This window comes from Grampus griseus, assembly GCF_964374135.1.
Source record: "Grampus griseus genome assembly, chromosome: 18".
NCBI lineage: Eukaryota > Metazoa > Chordata > Mammalia > Artiodactyla > Delphinidae > Grampus > Grampus griseus.
Window position 1 is genome coordinate 55,490,556 of NC_139012.1, and position 14,880 is coordinate 55,505,435.

The window sequence follows — 14,880 nt, forward strand, 5'->3', positions numbered from 1 at the left end:
ATAGAAAGTGAGGCCCCCTTTCCCCTTTCCAGAGCCTCTCCCAAAGGCAACTACTATTAACAGCTACCACCGTGTTTTAAAATTATTTAAAATGCGAACCTATTAGAGAAATTTAATAAAAATATTGGCTAATATGGTCTTAGACCACATAAAGTTACCTTATTTTGCTTGAAAAATGAAGTTAATAAAATTTTAATAAAGCATTTGAAAGCAGAGAGAGAATATAGACATCAAGAGGACACTGGAGGAGTAATTACAAGACTCCATAGGGCTTCTTCACCAGCTATGGGACACTTTAAAAGAGCAGTCACATATAACAGTCATTTTTAGATGTACAGTCTGTCTAGCAACAGCATTTCTATGAGTCTGTAAAGGATAATGACATTGAAACATATGCATAAAGACACAAAGTGTTGATGTTAATGTGTTTATTCCTTACTTTGTGTTGAAATGCCAGAGAAATGCCTGGGATAAAGCACCTTAGATGCTATATGATCTGTTCATTACGTTAGAATAAATATCTTAAGTCTAAAAACTCAACTAACAAGAGGGAAGGAGACAAAAGTGGGGTAATGGGAGGAATGTCATACATACTCGAATCTAAACCATTATAGATATATTTCTTTTCAACAAAGAAGAGTGAGAATGAAGTGTTTATAAAAGGATCTCCTTTCAGGGACATGTCTCTCCTATTAAGAAGAAAAACTCAGGAAAGAAAAACTAGAAAGAAATATTTCTCAGTTGAAATAACACATAGAATCCTAGGAAAAGATCTAGAAGGATTAAACAATGGTTGTCTCTGGATGGTGGAATTATTAGTGTTTTAATTTTCTTTTTGCTGATTTATTTAAAAAATAAATGGGATATCACTCTTCATTTAGTAAATATGCATCATAGAGAAATCCTACATATAAAAGCCTTTAAATTTCCTCAAATTTTTTATTCTACTTGTCTTACACAAATAAATGTTTGGTAGACTGTAGATACTTTGCCAGTGACAAACAGGCAATAAATGCTTTGGGAAAAAAAAAAGAAACTGGCTTAAGAATAAACTAAGCAGGGCTTCCCTGGTAGCACAGTGGTTAAGAATCCGCCTGCCAATGTAGGGGACATGGGTTTGAGCCCTGGTCCAGGAAGATCCCATATGCTGCGGAGCAACTAAGCCCTTGCACCACAACTACTGCCTGCACTCTAGAGCCCGTGAGCCACAACTACTGAGCCCATGTGCCACAACTACTGAAGCCCGCGCACCTACAGCCCGTGCTCCGCAACAAGAGAAGCCACCACAATGACAAGCCTGTGCACTGCAGTGAAGAGCAGCTCCCACTCTCTGCAACTAGAAAAAGCCTGCGTGCAGCAACAAAGACCCAACGCAGCCAAAAATAAATAAATAAATACATTTATTAAAAAAAAAAAAGAATCAACTAAGCAGCATTAAAAAAAATCAATAGGGTTGAGGACAAAGAATGTGGATCAAGAAGGATGATCATTTAAATATTTTATAGATTATGTGTGTCTCCTAGGGAAGACAGGGAGAGAAAAATACATGAAGCTAAAATTCAGAGGGTAGAGATAATTTCTCTGTATGTTTGATTTATGTAAATATGACTACAACGTTTGAGAAGGTTCAATAAATTCCTCTTGTGTTCCAAATCAGGAAGGAATGATGGCTAGTATGCTTCTTATATATAGTAGCCAAATAAAGTTTTCTAGAGTTTTTATTTTTCGAAATGAATTACCTTGTGTTTTACTTCATGAACCTCCATTATTTAAAAAAAAATAAAAGGAAAGCTTAATTGGGGATGAAGAGTCTTTAGAATGATTTTTGTTATGCCAAAAGTCTATATTAACCTGCTTTTCGACTTACTTGTCATTGTGAAATATGGCTAAACCCCCCAAATGTGAATCTATCACAACTCTCTGAAGGATAAGCATATGTCTATTACACGTATGACATCTTGGTCAATGATGACTTCCAAGTTGATTATCGAAAATCCTAGGGTCCTTTTAAACCAAAGCTATTTTTAATTTTCAGTATCCAAAGAATAACTCTGATTTAGAAACTGCCTACAATCTGCATATGGATCTGCTTATATCTGTCCTTAGAATTGGAATTAAAATTATGTATATTATAGCTCTGCCCCGATCAGCTTTCCAACCTTAGGCAAGTGATGTAACCTCTCTGTTCCTCAAATTCCTTATCTATAAAATGCAATAATAATATTACATTTATTAAGATAAAATATTGTGTAAGTCTCTTAAAAATGGATGTACCAAAATAAAGGACTTTTTCTTCCTTTAAAACAAATGTTTCCCTAGCATGTTAGAGTTCATAAATTACTCTGAAACACACTTTTATATTTGGAAGTGCTAATGTGCCAGCAGTATGTTTATTCCCAAATAAAAGAAACTTTAAAAAAATAAAAGCTCATTTGAGGGTAAAACAAGCAAACGTTGCTTTGAAATGTAGATCTGTATCTACTATAGCAGATAATCTATATGCCTTTGGTTGGATGTTTGCACTTAATTATACATATATATGTACGTATGTGTATGTGTATCTTTTTCCCCAATAATGACATTTGAAACTCAAAAGCTCAGATTATTTTTTTAAGAGCTCAGAGTTTAAGCTAAATCCTCCTATTTCTGCCTAAATTTCTCCCAGTGTGCCTCCTTCTTTTCATTATGTTTGCCATCTCTCTGGCATATCCTTTCCTGTGTATTCAAAACTTAAAAGGAAACAACAGAAAAACCTCAGGAAGTACTAGTGGAAAAGGGCAAATGCAATGTGGGTGTCTAGGGAGCCAATTCTGATCCCAATACTAAGATGCGGAATCTATTTATTCAACAGATCAGGAAGAAGAGCTGCATTATGGCTCAATCAAGCAAGGTAAGATAACAGCCCAGTATGATGCAGCCTGCAAGTACCAGGTTTAGCAAAGGTTTAGTAAATAAGATAAATCCTGTTCCTCTCATAATATCACAATAGGCCTTTTAAAAAAAAATGTACAGAGACCTATGGGATAGGTAGCATCACTGCACTATTTAGGAGAATAAAAGGGAAAGTGACAGGATCTCTCTTAGGAATTTCACTAAAGAGCACTAATGGGACATCACCAAACAGCCAAAGTATATTCTGATTTCAGCTGAGGAGGAAGGTGCTGTAGAAGACACATGAAAACTTCCCTCTTCTACAACATCTGTCTTACATCTCTTTTTACGTATATGCAGTGGATGGTCAATTACTTCTCCATCCCTCTCTTGTGTGTGAATGTGACCATCTTATTCGGGATTCAATGTAATTTTGCTCCTATCGAATAAAGATTGGATTAGAGAACAAGAAAATTAACAGCAACAATTTTTCATTCCGGGCAACAGGATATTAATAGTAATGAAAACATTTGGTCCTTCTTCCTTGGGGACAGAAATCCAATGTGGATCTTCTTCAGTAACATAGGATCTCCAGAGATGGGCAGGAGCACCCTCAAAGCACTGATTTAGCAAAAGGTCTAGTGAAGTAGAAGGTTTAGCAAAAGGTATGGAAAAGTCAAAGCAAATCATAAGACTGCATGAGGACAACTTTAAATCTTCAGAGGTCTATGTGATTACTATTAACTGTGCTACTCTAGGGGGGAAACAGAAAGTGTTGGTACCACTTCTTTTTAATTTGTTTTTGTTTTTGCAGATGAGAGAAAATTAAGATTATATTAAAATGCAAAGGATGTCAGAATAGGAATGAACCTTATTAACCTTATAAAGATGAAAATATATTCTGGCCTCACTAGGACAGTCTTATTGTACGTCTCTTTTTACAGAGTTATTATTAATAGTGCCCTTTCATTCTAAAAAATGTATTAATTAGGTGAAAAGGTATATGGTTATGCTATCTAGAATAAAATGCTCTCAATTTTACAAACAGGGTAAAATCTGTTTCTTCATGTCTGACCCAGACATACAGGTTGAACATGTGACTAACTGCTGAATTCCCAGGACATTGCTTTGTTCACTTTACCATGCTGCCCTCTCAAAGTACAAGGCTGATAATTCGATAGACATAAAACATATGGAACCTGTGGATTTCACTAAAGGGTAATAAAACATCACTACTTTTGAGCTGCTCAAGTCATTGCAATTTACAGGTGAGGAAAAAACGCTTTGAATGTGCAAATCGTAGTCTAGTACTATCTCCACCCTGAAGGAAAACTCACACATCCCCCACATGGGCTACAAGTCTATTTTTAGCTATACAGAGTGGGTGGACAACTAGTTCTTTCCATCCTGGTCTTAGGCATGACCATCTTGTTTCCAGGCTCAATGTACTTTTGCTTCCACTCATAAGTAAGTACTAGAGCTGTAATTAACTTGCCATGGCAACAATGAACAAGCCATGGCAAGAATTTTTCAGTTTAGAACTGGAGACAGTAATGGATAAGTTAAATCATTTTATCTGTCTTCCTTAAAACTTAAATTGCCAACAATTTTCTTTTGATTGATCTTACCAACTAATATGTATTTGAATTTTTATTTCAAGTTGTACAAGAGTACCAAAAAAATTATTTTAAAATCACAAGCCTGGTTTCCATGAAGTTAGAACTCTATATAAATGTGTTCATGGTAATAAAAATCATCTTATTTCCAATTGAAACTAAAGATATAATTTATAAAAAGGAAGTAAAAAACATGAGTACGAATAGAAGTTTGCATATCAAAGACATTTCTTGAACTCTCTAATATAGAAGATAAGCCATACCCATTAAATTACCAAACTAGTTTCAAAATGCCCATAAATACTGGTAATCAATCAGCAAAATAGTATTTCACAGAAAAGTGTATATATTAGCAACTGACACCAAATCACTCTTCTCTAAAAGAAAATTTACTAACTTATTAATAATATAAACCAATTCACTGATAATTTCTAACATAACTCCATCTTGCTCTTTTACCACTAAAGGGAAATATTTGTTTCTCTTTAAGACATCCTTGAAGAAATTGTTAAAGCTTTAACTATTTTTATTGGCATATATTCTAACAAGTTTTATAATAACTTAACAGAATAAATAATGATGATGTAAACACTTAGAATATATATGTATATGTGTGTATATATATACACACATATACATATATAGCTGGATTAATCATTAATTTATATTTAACAAATTTTTCCTGAGAAAGGTAGAGAGTTCCTCCTATATGAGATGACAGTTATATAATAACTTAAAGGTAATTTTTGTCCCTTGGGAATTTATGATAATTGACTTTCTTATAGACAAAAACAGCATTAGATGCATTATCAATAAGTTATGCATATTTAAAACTGTTTTCTAGTGAATTTGCACTGACTTAATTTCCCTACTAATAAATACTGTCAATTATCTTTCTGGTCAACAACATCATATTTGCAAGATTCTTTGTTAAGCACGTAGCCTGTTATTACAAAATAAAAGGCAGGCAACTAGCCCACACGAAACAAAACTCACTTGTTTTCCCTGCCTCTCTCATCTGTCAGGCTGAAATAAGTAACCCCAAAATTTCAAGTTAATATGATTATAAATTTAGAAAACTATCATAACAGAAAAATATATGGTGACATAAATAAGAACATCTTAACTAAATACATATTATCTCTTCATGTAGCTTTCATGTTTGTACAATGAGTTTGCACTAGATTAGGAAAAAATGAGAGTCATAGGAATTCAACAAAAGGACAGAGGCTGTAAAGAAACAAATATTTCCCTTTATTTGATTACATTACATCTACTCATGGGACATTCGAAATAACTGAAGTTCTCAATTTACAGACCTATAAATAATGCTATTTAACTGAATCCAGCCAGCAAATAGCAACATATATCTGAAGCGCTTACTCATGGAAAGTAATTTCCACACCAACTCAGTTTAGTAGCGTATGACAGTAGATTCAGAATAATCAGTATTTGAGAACCAGAACAGTAACACTCAAGAGTACTTTATCAGTATTTGCCTTACTCCTTTGCCAGCTGCACACTGGTAGGTTTTGCTCCAATAGGTATCCCGTATTTGTGTAAAGTGTTAATCAAAATCTCCCGCATGTCGTTGTTGTAGGAATCAAAGTCAAACACATTCCTAACCACACTGGAGAGACCTTCAGCGGGAAATTTCTGTATTCAAAAAAAAAAAAAAAAAATTCCCTTATTACCATGTGATAAAATACACGGTCTTATAAAGATTTCCCAAACTGACAGAACAATAAGGATCAAATGAACTTTACCAGACCTTTCTTTACTAGCCTTGTCAGATAATAAATACTGATAGGAGGAATATTTTATAGACAGGAGGAATATTTTTCTCTTTGAAGGTTTGCTCTGATGACTTAATATTTTTCTTTTTAAATAAATATCAGAATTTGAGGAGGAACAGTTCTTTGTCTCAAATGTTAAATCGGTACTCAGATCCTGGTGTTTGGTGACTTCCACCACTTTCTGAAATCTCCTGCTTTTAAAATGAGTACTGGATTGACCAAACTTAAAAATGCTACTTAAATAAAGCAGAGTGGGGCTTCCCTGGTGGCGCAGTGGTTGAGAGTCTGCCTGCCGATGCAGGGGACACGGGTTCGTGCCCCGGTCCGGGAAGATCCCACATGCCGCGGAGCGGCTGGGCCCGTGACCCATGGCCGCTGAGCCTGCGCGTCCGGAGCCTGTGCTCCGCAACGGAACAGGCCCGCAGACCGCAGAAAAAAATAAAAATAAAAAAATAAATAAAGCAGAGTGTTGAATATCTATACAGAAGTATTTAGAAAAGTCACAAGTTATGACTAAATGAAAAAAAAAGATAAAGGAGCAAGAAAAGAAGGGAAGAAGAATGTAAAAAGTACAGAGAATAGAGAAATAGGGAAGAGCAGAGGGAAGAAAACAAGTACTACTAACAGCTAACTTCACACTGGTGGGGTCGTCTGGGTGCTTTATTGCCTCTGTCTTGATTTTCTTTAGGCGCTGGGATCTGAGCTGGACTTATCATGGTTTTACAGGCAGAACAAAGCTTTCTATTTTCCTTTCTATGTTTTCCTTGGAGGATGGGGATGGAGCAGAGGTCAAGAGTCAATTAGGTTGTGACTGTTAGCTTGGAAACCATTATTTGCTATAAAAGTAGAATCTACATGGGCTTTTTGTCTTCTTTACCGAGGTGGGCTATGCATCACAAATGGCTATAAGGAATTCCATTCTCCTGCCCACTTACTCTATCTTATAAAATTTTCTCACAGTATTTACAGGTATGTAATCAATACTGTTAGTTCCCAGTCTGTTTTTTATCTCCAAGTCTTTTTTTTCAAAATGAAAATATTTTTCACTCAGATACCATATGCTTGTTGTATAAAGTCAAACAGTAGTAAAGTTTCCCCGCTGTCTCACTCTCCTGTCTTCCCACGCCCGCCCCGCCACAACCCCCGCAAAAAACCTCCACCAAAGTTCCTAGCTCCTTGGTAATGGCCGTGGCACAGAACCTTGCCAAAGTCAATTCAAAGGTTAAACAGAAAATGTTCATTTAGATTACAGACATTTCATATTATATCACTTGAATCAGAATTATAGAGAAATGGAAAGACTTTGTATAAATTAGGCAGTCTAAAAAAACAAGATTGACGGCTTCTTTTAAACTTTTAGCGTAGGCGTGTGCCATACCTGTAAATGCTTGACTATGTTGACAACTTCTCTGGTAGAATACGGATAGTTAATAATGCCCTCGTCAGCTAAACTCCTCAGCTCTCCAAAGGCAGCCACGAGCTTCTGAAGGATGGGCTCGGGCACATTGGGGCCATACTGCCTGAGCATCTTGAGCTCCGAGTGGGGTTTGGGATTATCAACTGCATGGCAGCTAAAAATATCACCTACGAGAGAAAAAAGATTCACATTCAGCGTGCAACTAATCCATTATAATGCCATAGGAAATATAGAATGGTCGTTAAAAGAGCCATGGGTTGCTCACCAAAGCACTTCTATTTTTAAGTGTGTAAAACTGCACAGAAAGCCTGTCCAAAAATAGGTATAGAGAAAAAGGCAAATAACTAAAGCAAAAGAAAATGACACTGACTGATGTGTGGTTTATTCTACATAGATTTATTTTTGTTAAAAATTGTATAATACTTGAACACAATTTCACTGGGAGATATTCAAATACAAAGAGCAAAAAAGAAGTCCTCTCGTGTCTCTGCTAATCTCACTCCTTCCCCCATAGGCACCCAGTGTTAATAGTTCAGTGTCTTCATTTTTCCATACATATTAGTATATTTTAAAATGCATACATACAAACATATATAGTTTTGATAATTTATTCTTTTTCCATTAATTGGAAAATACTCCTCATATGGTTCTGAGCCTGCATTTTTAACTTTAACACATGATGAATATCTTCAGAAATTATATACATATACGCATGTCTCTTCATGTATACTAAAAAAGGGGGAATTAGTATCATCACTCTCTAAACAATTTATATCTTGTGCAGATTGCTAGAATATACTTTAGAAGTAGGTTTTGGAAAAGTAAACCTGCAGAGACAATGTCTAAATTAAAATCAAGAAAAAGGAATGTAGAAACACAAAATATTTCATCCATAATTTAGAAAACTGAGAACATACTAGAAAATATAATCTATGCTCTAGAGAAATGAATTTCTCATATAAATGTTCACATAATTGTGATTCATACGCCAAAGGACAAGGGGCCAAAGGAAGTTAAAGTAAATAGATTTGCATTATTCGGTATGTTCATTTTAGAAAGAAAGGATATTTAGAACTTACTTTGACTTAGAAACCACTCAAATCATTATTTTATTGTTATCATATATTCATGAAAGCAACTGAATAAAATGCAACCATGACACCTTCCTGCTTGTATCTCATAAGCTAAACCCATTCAAATACAAATGTGAAGAACAGCTTTTGTCTTTTTTGCTGAAAATCAAATGTAACACTAATATAAAACTATATTTGAACCCTTATTCATTCATTCATCAAATAAGTGTTAAATGCCTTCCATGTGCCAAGTAATACTCTACGTACTTTATATAACTCAGAGATCAAAAACACAAAAAGCCCTGTCCTCGTGCAGCCTATATTCTGGCATGGGGAGACAATAAACAATAATTACAAATGTTAGAAACTGTATGCTTCAAGGAAAAAAGGAAAAGCACACTATAGGACATCAGAAATGGTGATGGTGGGGGAAGTCAGTCAGGTAGGCCGCACTGAGAAGGTGACAATTGGGCAAATGCAGATATATGAGGGAACAGCATGGCAGTTAAAGCTAACGCAAAGGCCCTAGGCGAGCACAGCTGGCCTGTTCAGGAGGCAGGAGAGCAGAGCGGCTGGAAGAGGGTGAGTGCTGAGGAGAGCAGCACAGAGCAGAGCAGGAAGCAAGGTCAGCAAGGTAAGAGGATGTAAGAGACGAGTGTGCCTCTGGAGAAGTTCTACGCGTGTCGAGCATATTCATGTAACATATCCCCCTTGCCTGTTAGTCTCTATTAATTCAAATGGTCGACTACTACACACGCCGTTCTTATTGTTTCACTTAATATATTTCCAGGATTTTGTTTGGTATCAGCATGAGCAAAGTTATCCCATTTGTTTGTAACAGCTGCACAGTAATCTACTGTGTGGATATAACAGAATTTCTTCATTCAGTCCCATTTGGATAGACATGTGGGTTGTTTTCTTCTTTTTCCTTTTTTATGCTACTATAAACAATGCTATATTGCCTATCCTTGTACTTTAATCATTGCACGGGGAATATCCCTAGTTAAATTCCTTATGTGGAATTGCTAGATCAAAAAGTGCCATGGACATACATACACTACCAAATGTAAAACAGATAGCTAGTGGGAAGCAGCCGCATAGCACAGGGAGATCAGCTCGTAGCTTTGTGTCCACCTAGAGGGGTGGGATAGGGAGGGTGGGAGGGAGATGCAAGAGGGAGGAGATATGGGGATATATGTATATGTATAGATGATTCACTTTGTTATACAGCAGAAACTAACACACCATTGTAAAGCAATTATACTGCAACAAAGATGTTTAAAAAAAGAAAAATCCTACTAGGAGACTGAGCTCGCTTCACGTTGAGTATGGAATGCCCAGTATCCAGAATTACCTACTTGCCACAGAGAAACGAAGCTATTCTTAAAGGCTCCTGATGCTTCAGTTTATCCCAGGGCCTCTCCAATCAATGAGAATCAGTCTCCCCAGAGCTGGCCTCAAACCTTTTCATAGGGGGATATGATGAAAACCAAACACTAAAAACCGTTCCTTATTTTGTGTTTTACTCTAAGAGGCCCTAAATAACAAAGTATAGTTTAGTTGTGTAAGAAAACACATAGATATGAAGCCATTCTAATACTTATCTGAGTGACCCTAAAAAAAGAATCTCTCTGTCATGGACATATACACACTAACAAACGTAGTAAGGTAGATAGCTAGTGGGAAGCAGCCGCATGGCACAGGGATATTGGCTCTGGCTCGGTGCTTTGTGACAGCCTGGAGGGGTGGAATAGGGAGGGTGGGAGGGAGGGAGACGCAAGAGGGAAGACATATGGGAACATATGTATATGTATAACTGATTCACTTTGTTATAAAGCAGAAACTAACACACCATTGTAAAGCAATTATACCCCAATAAAGACGTTAAAAAAAAAAATCTCTCTGAATATGATACTCTCTTTCTCTAAAATGGGGATAACACATACTCTCACAAGGTGGCTGTGATGATGACAGCACATGATAGCATTCAGTGATAGCCATTACAGTATTGTTACTAAGACAATATTTTTACTGTTATTGCTATTGTTTTTATTATTATTATCAAGATTCTTTGTACCTAAGGTGCCGAAGAAATCATTGCCTAGGAAAGGAAATCCAGGTCTGTTGGCCAGAACGATCATCCTAAAGTCAGGATGGATCACAACAACATTTTCTCTTCCATTGACTAATGCAGAATCTGAAAAACATAATTTCTATTTATTCTTTATAGATATTTAATAATTCTTAAGAGTATCAAGTTACAGCCTTTAAAATCACATAAGTAGTCATACTGTTCAATGGTAAAACAACTCTAAGAAATCTGGCTGTAACAATTTGGCTGCAGAAAACAAAAACATTTTTGAGAAAGTTTGCTTAGCAACAGAATACTGATAAAGTGTATACTAAACCATACGGGAACTTGCATTTTTATGTAAATTAAATGCATGTCTAAAAAGCAAACTTGTCTAAATGTTGTCTTATGGTACTTAAAACTTGGCTTGAGATGCTATTATTCCTTTAAAAAAAAGAATCTATTCCAATAGATAATCCAAAGAATACGCAAAGGATAATCCAAACACCCTTTAGTTGTTATCCAATCAGCAGCTGCATCACTTTGCATAAAGCCTTCATTCTGTAGCTAAGGAGGAATTCCTGTTTAGATTACGCACCCTGAAACTTAACCACATAGAATAAAGGTCTTGACCACCTAGTCAATTCATTAGAGCAAAGGTGATTAATTTCCATTCAAGGGATTCTACCATAGTTCTTAAAATACATAATTTCAAGTTGACTGGAACTTTCTTCGTGCAAACGTTTAAGGTATTAAAGGAAGTGAATATTATAAACTACTTGCTGATGTACATTTCAGATAGAACTGCTGGGCCAAACAATAATTTAAGATAGTAAAAACTTTATTATGGTTATTTTAAGAAGAAATACCTGTCATCTGGGTTTATTTAAATCTTAGCCTTAGGCTGTCCATCTTTAAGAAATGATAGTTGTGAAACACCTGGAGTTTTACCTGAGATGAGTCTGTGAGAACTTATACTTGTATTTTTTTATGATACCAAAAAGTAACCTTCCAACGTGCCATATATTCACATGCTAATACCACCATTAGTTTTAACGTTTGATCTCCACTAATTTCAGTAGTGGTAAATACAAGGGTATGCGGTCACACACAAAATTTACTTAATTAGTTAACTAAAATAAAAATAGCAATAAAACATGAAAATTTTAAAAGGCAAAGAAAATGAGAAACATAGCCGTAGAAGTGATGCTTTATGAAACCATGTTCGAAAGAGCTTCAGTTGCTCGTGTTTAAAATGTCATCTACAATCAAACTTGAATTTAAGAATTATGATGACTCCTTTGCTTGTAGACTATCCTTCAAAAATATATTAAAAAAATGTAAAGGGTTACCAGGACATAGTCACTGTTTAACTATAAGTTTGTTTCAGCGATTCTTTCTTGCTTTCCATTTCACTGTCCTCGTAATGCCTCTAAAAAGGGCAGGAAGCATTCTAATCTTAAGAGTCTGAATGATCTTTCTAAAAGATAGTAATCAGGCTGTTTAAGTCAAATTCTCATTTTTTCCCATAAATTCATTGTGACACTGAAATGTTAGAATACTTTTATTAGTGCTGAGTTTCCTAGGCTTAGAAACAGCAGTCTTGCAATGACAGTGCCCAAGAAGAAGTCTCTGTGGTGATGCACTTGTACATTTTTATGGAGTCTTCTGTTTATACTCTCTTTGAATATTGAAGATTTCAGTTATTAGTCTCAACTTGTTTGGTTCCTTACTATTGACTGTATATTTTTAATGGCTAGTTATAGATCTTCAAGTCTTTTCATGACACAAAAATTTTGTATTAGAAACCAGAAAATGTTCTCACATTGCATTAGACAATTTTTCCTTGTAGCTTAAACAGACTTATGAGATTTATCTATGTACATCTCCCCTAACAACAACAACAAAAATAAAATAAAAGGAGGAAGATACTCCAAAACAGAGAATAACTAACTTCTTCCTGAAGCTGGTATGTGTGTGTAATATATGTATACACACCGATATATTCATACATATATATGATAGATATAAAATGCCCAGCAATTTTTTTCTAATTATACTGAGCTAATAACATTAATTTTAATATTATGAGTAACAGAAATGTGATAGAGCTTTAAAAATTCCAGATAACAATGAAAGAAAATAAATTGCACACAAATAATTGAGATGAGTATACAAAGGATTATATGTTTGTATTCTCAGAGTAGAAAAACTATGAAGCCGATTTGTCCTAAAACTACGATTGAAATGCTCAAAGATGCTCTCTGGCTATACGAAAGTGAAACTGACAAAGCTAGATTCAGACATATTGAATTTTACAAATAACTGTCAATACAGACAACTTGACTTACATTAACTTGTGCTTGTTTGCAGATAAATAGCCAGCCAAGTGTGTGATTTGATACCAGAGATGTAAAAATTGCATATACTGAAAGAAAAGTTGCTTTTTTATACTCACTTGCAACAATGCGCCTTCCATCTGCTAGAATCATTTCTCCATTTTCTACTAGAGTTTTTAAAATACAGGTGACATTTGTTGGGGCTTTGTCTGCTTCATCTACTACCAGAACATGACCCAATTTTACTGCTTTAACCTTTGAAGACAGAACATTTACCATAAACAAAAAAATGAAAGCAAACGTTTTAAAAATGTCATCACTCATTGATTTGGATTTATAATAGGTGGTTTTATGTAAGTTATAAATACACTATCACAAAACTGTCTGTAGCAGAGCCGGAAACAAAATTTATGGATCTCTACCAAAAGCTTCTCATAGTTACTAAACGGCTAACTCTGCAGTAAGCACTTTACTTTCCTTCAGCTTCATAATTATCCCTATGCTGGCGGAATTCACAACATTTCACACCCCAGGGTAGGGGAGTATTAAAACAAGTATAACGAATAGGGAAATTAAAGTGCCATGGGGGTTAAGAGGAGTGAGACATCACAATCAATACTGGATATCAGAACGTTGCACTTGTGATGGCTCTAAAAGAGTGTATGATTTTAAGAGATGAGATCAGTATGTATGGTGAGGAGATGGGTAGTCAAGACAAAGAAAATCAATGGCCAAACTCAAGAAATCCTGCAGCCCACTGAGGGAAGAGTGAATATGAATATCTATCTTGGCTGAAGCAGACGTTAAATGTAAGAAAAGACAGAATAGGATCTGAAAGGGTAGATTGGGTCTCTACTACTAAAAAGTTGCCTGCCAGACCAAAAAATACGTGCTTGATCTCACTAAATAATAGGATGTAATTAAAGATTTATGAGTTCAGACATGATAACAATGGAGTTTGGAGCTACACGTTAGTACATTTAATCCTGTAGAAATATGCGGAATAGACTAAAAGGGGAGTACCATAACAATTTGGTAAAACAGTGGTGTGAGGACCTGATTTTAGGGAAGGAGGCATGGGAGAAAAATGGAAATAAAAAGCATCATATTGATCTGAAGAGTTTTCCAGAGGGATAATCTATAGCCTTGGCTACTGATCAGATGGGAAGAAGTGAAAGGAAAAATAAGAAAGAGTTCCAGGTCTTAGATGACTAAGTGGTGACATTATTAGAAGAAAGGTAAAAGTTCGGAAAAATCCTTAAAAACATTTTTAGAGAGTGGATAGGAGGGAGTTTCCCGGTGGCCTCGTGATTAGGACCTGGTACTTTCATTGCCATGGCCCGGGTTAAATCCCTGGTCACGGAACTGAGATCCTGCAAGCTGAGCGGCATGGCCAAAAATTAAAAAAAAAATAAAATAAAGAGTGCATAGGAGGTGATAGTCAATGAATTTCAATGTAAACCCAAAGATTATTTTTTTACATAGTAAGAAATATAAAATGGACCATATCATAAACTTTTATCATTACATAATTTTGGCAAATAATTTTAAGGAAATATAGATCAAGACACAGATGATTCTCTCTACCACAAATATTTTATTACATATTCTAATAAATGAATAAGGATTTTTCCTTTTAATTTTAGCGTAAAAATAAGCTGAATTTAAAAAAAGAGAGAAAACGTGTAGCTTCTACT

The 14,880-nt window shown here is 35.3% G+C and overlaps 1 protein-coding gene across 1 annotated transcript in view; it reads right to left on the reverse strand.

The window, feature by feature from the left end:
- Positions 1 to 14,880, reverse strand: part of VWA8 (von Willebrand factor A domain containing 8) — a gene marked incomplete at its 5' end in the record, with an annotated part of 367,871 nt that overhangs the window by 147,019 nt on the left and 205,972 nt on the right. Inside the window, 4 exons of the mRNA XM_082676017.1 lie at positions 5,992 to 6,143; positions 7,662 to 7,867; positions 10,851 to 10,970; positions 13,303 to 13,438. Coding sequence (XP_082532143.1) covers positions 5,992 to 6,143; positions 7,662 to 7,867; positions 10,851 to 10,970; positions 13,303 to 13,438 — 614 coding nt within the window. The remainder of the gene's footprint in view (positions 1 to 5,991; positions 6,144 to 7,661; positions 7,868 to 10,850; positions 10,971 to 13,302; positions 13,439 to 14,880) is intronic.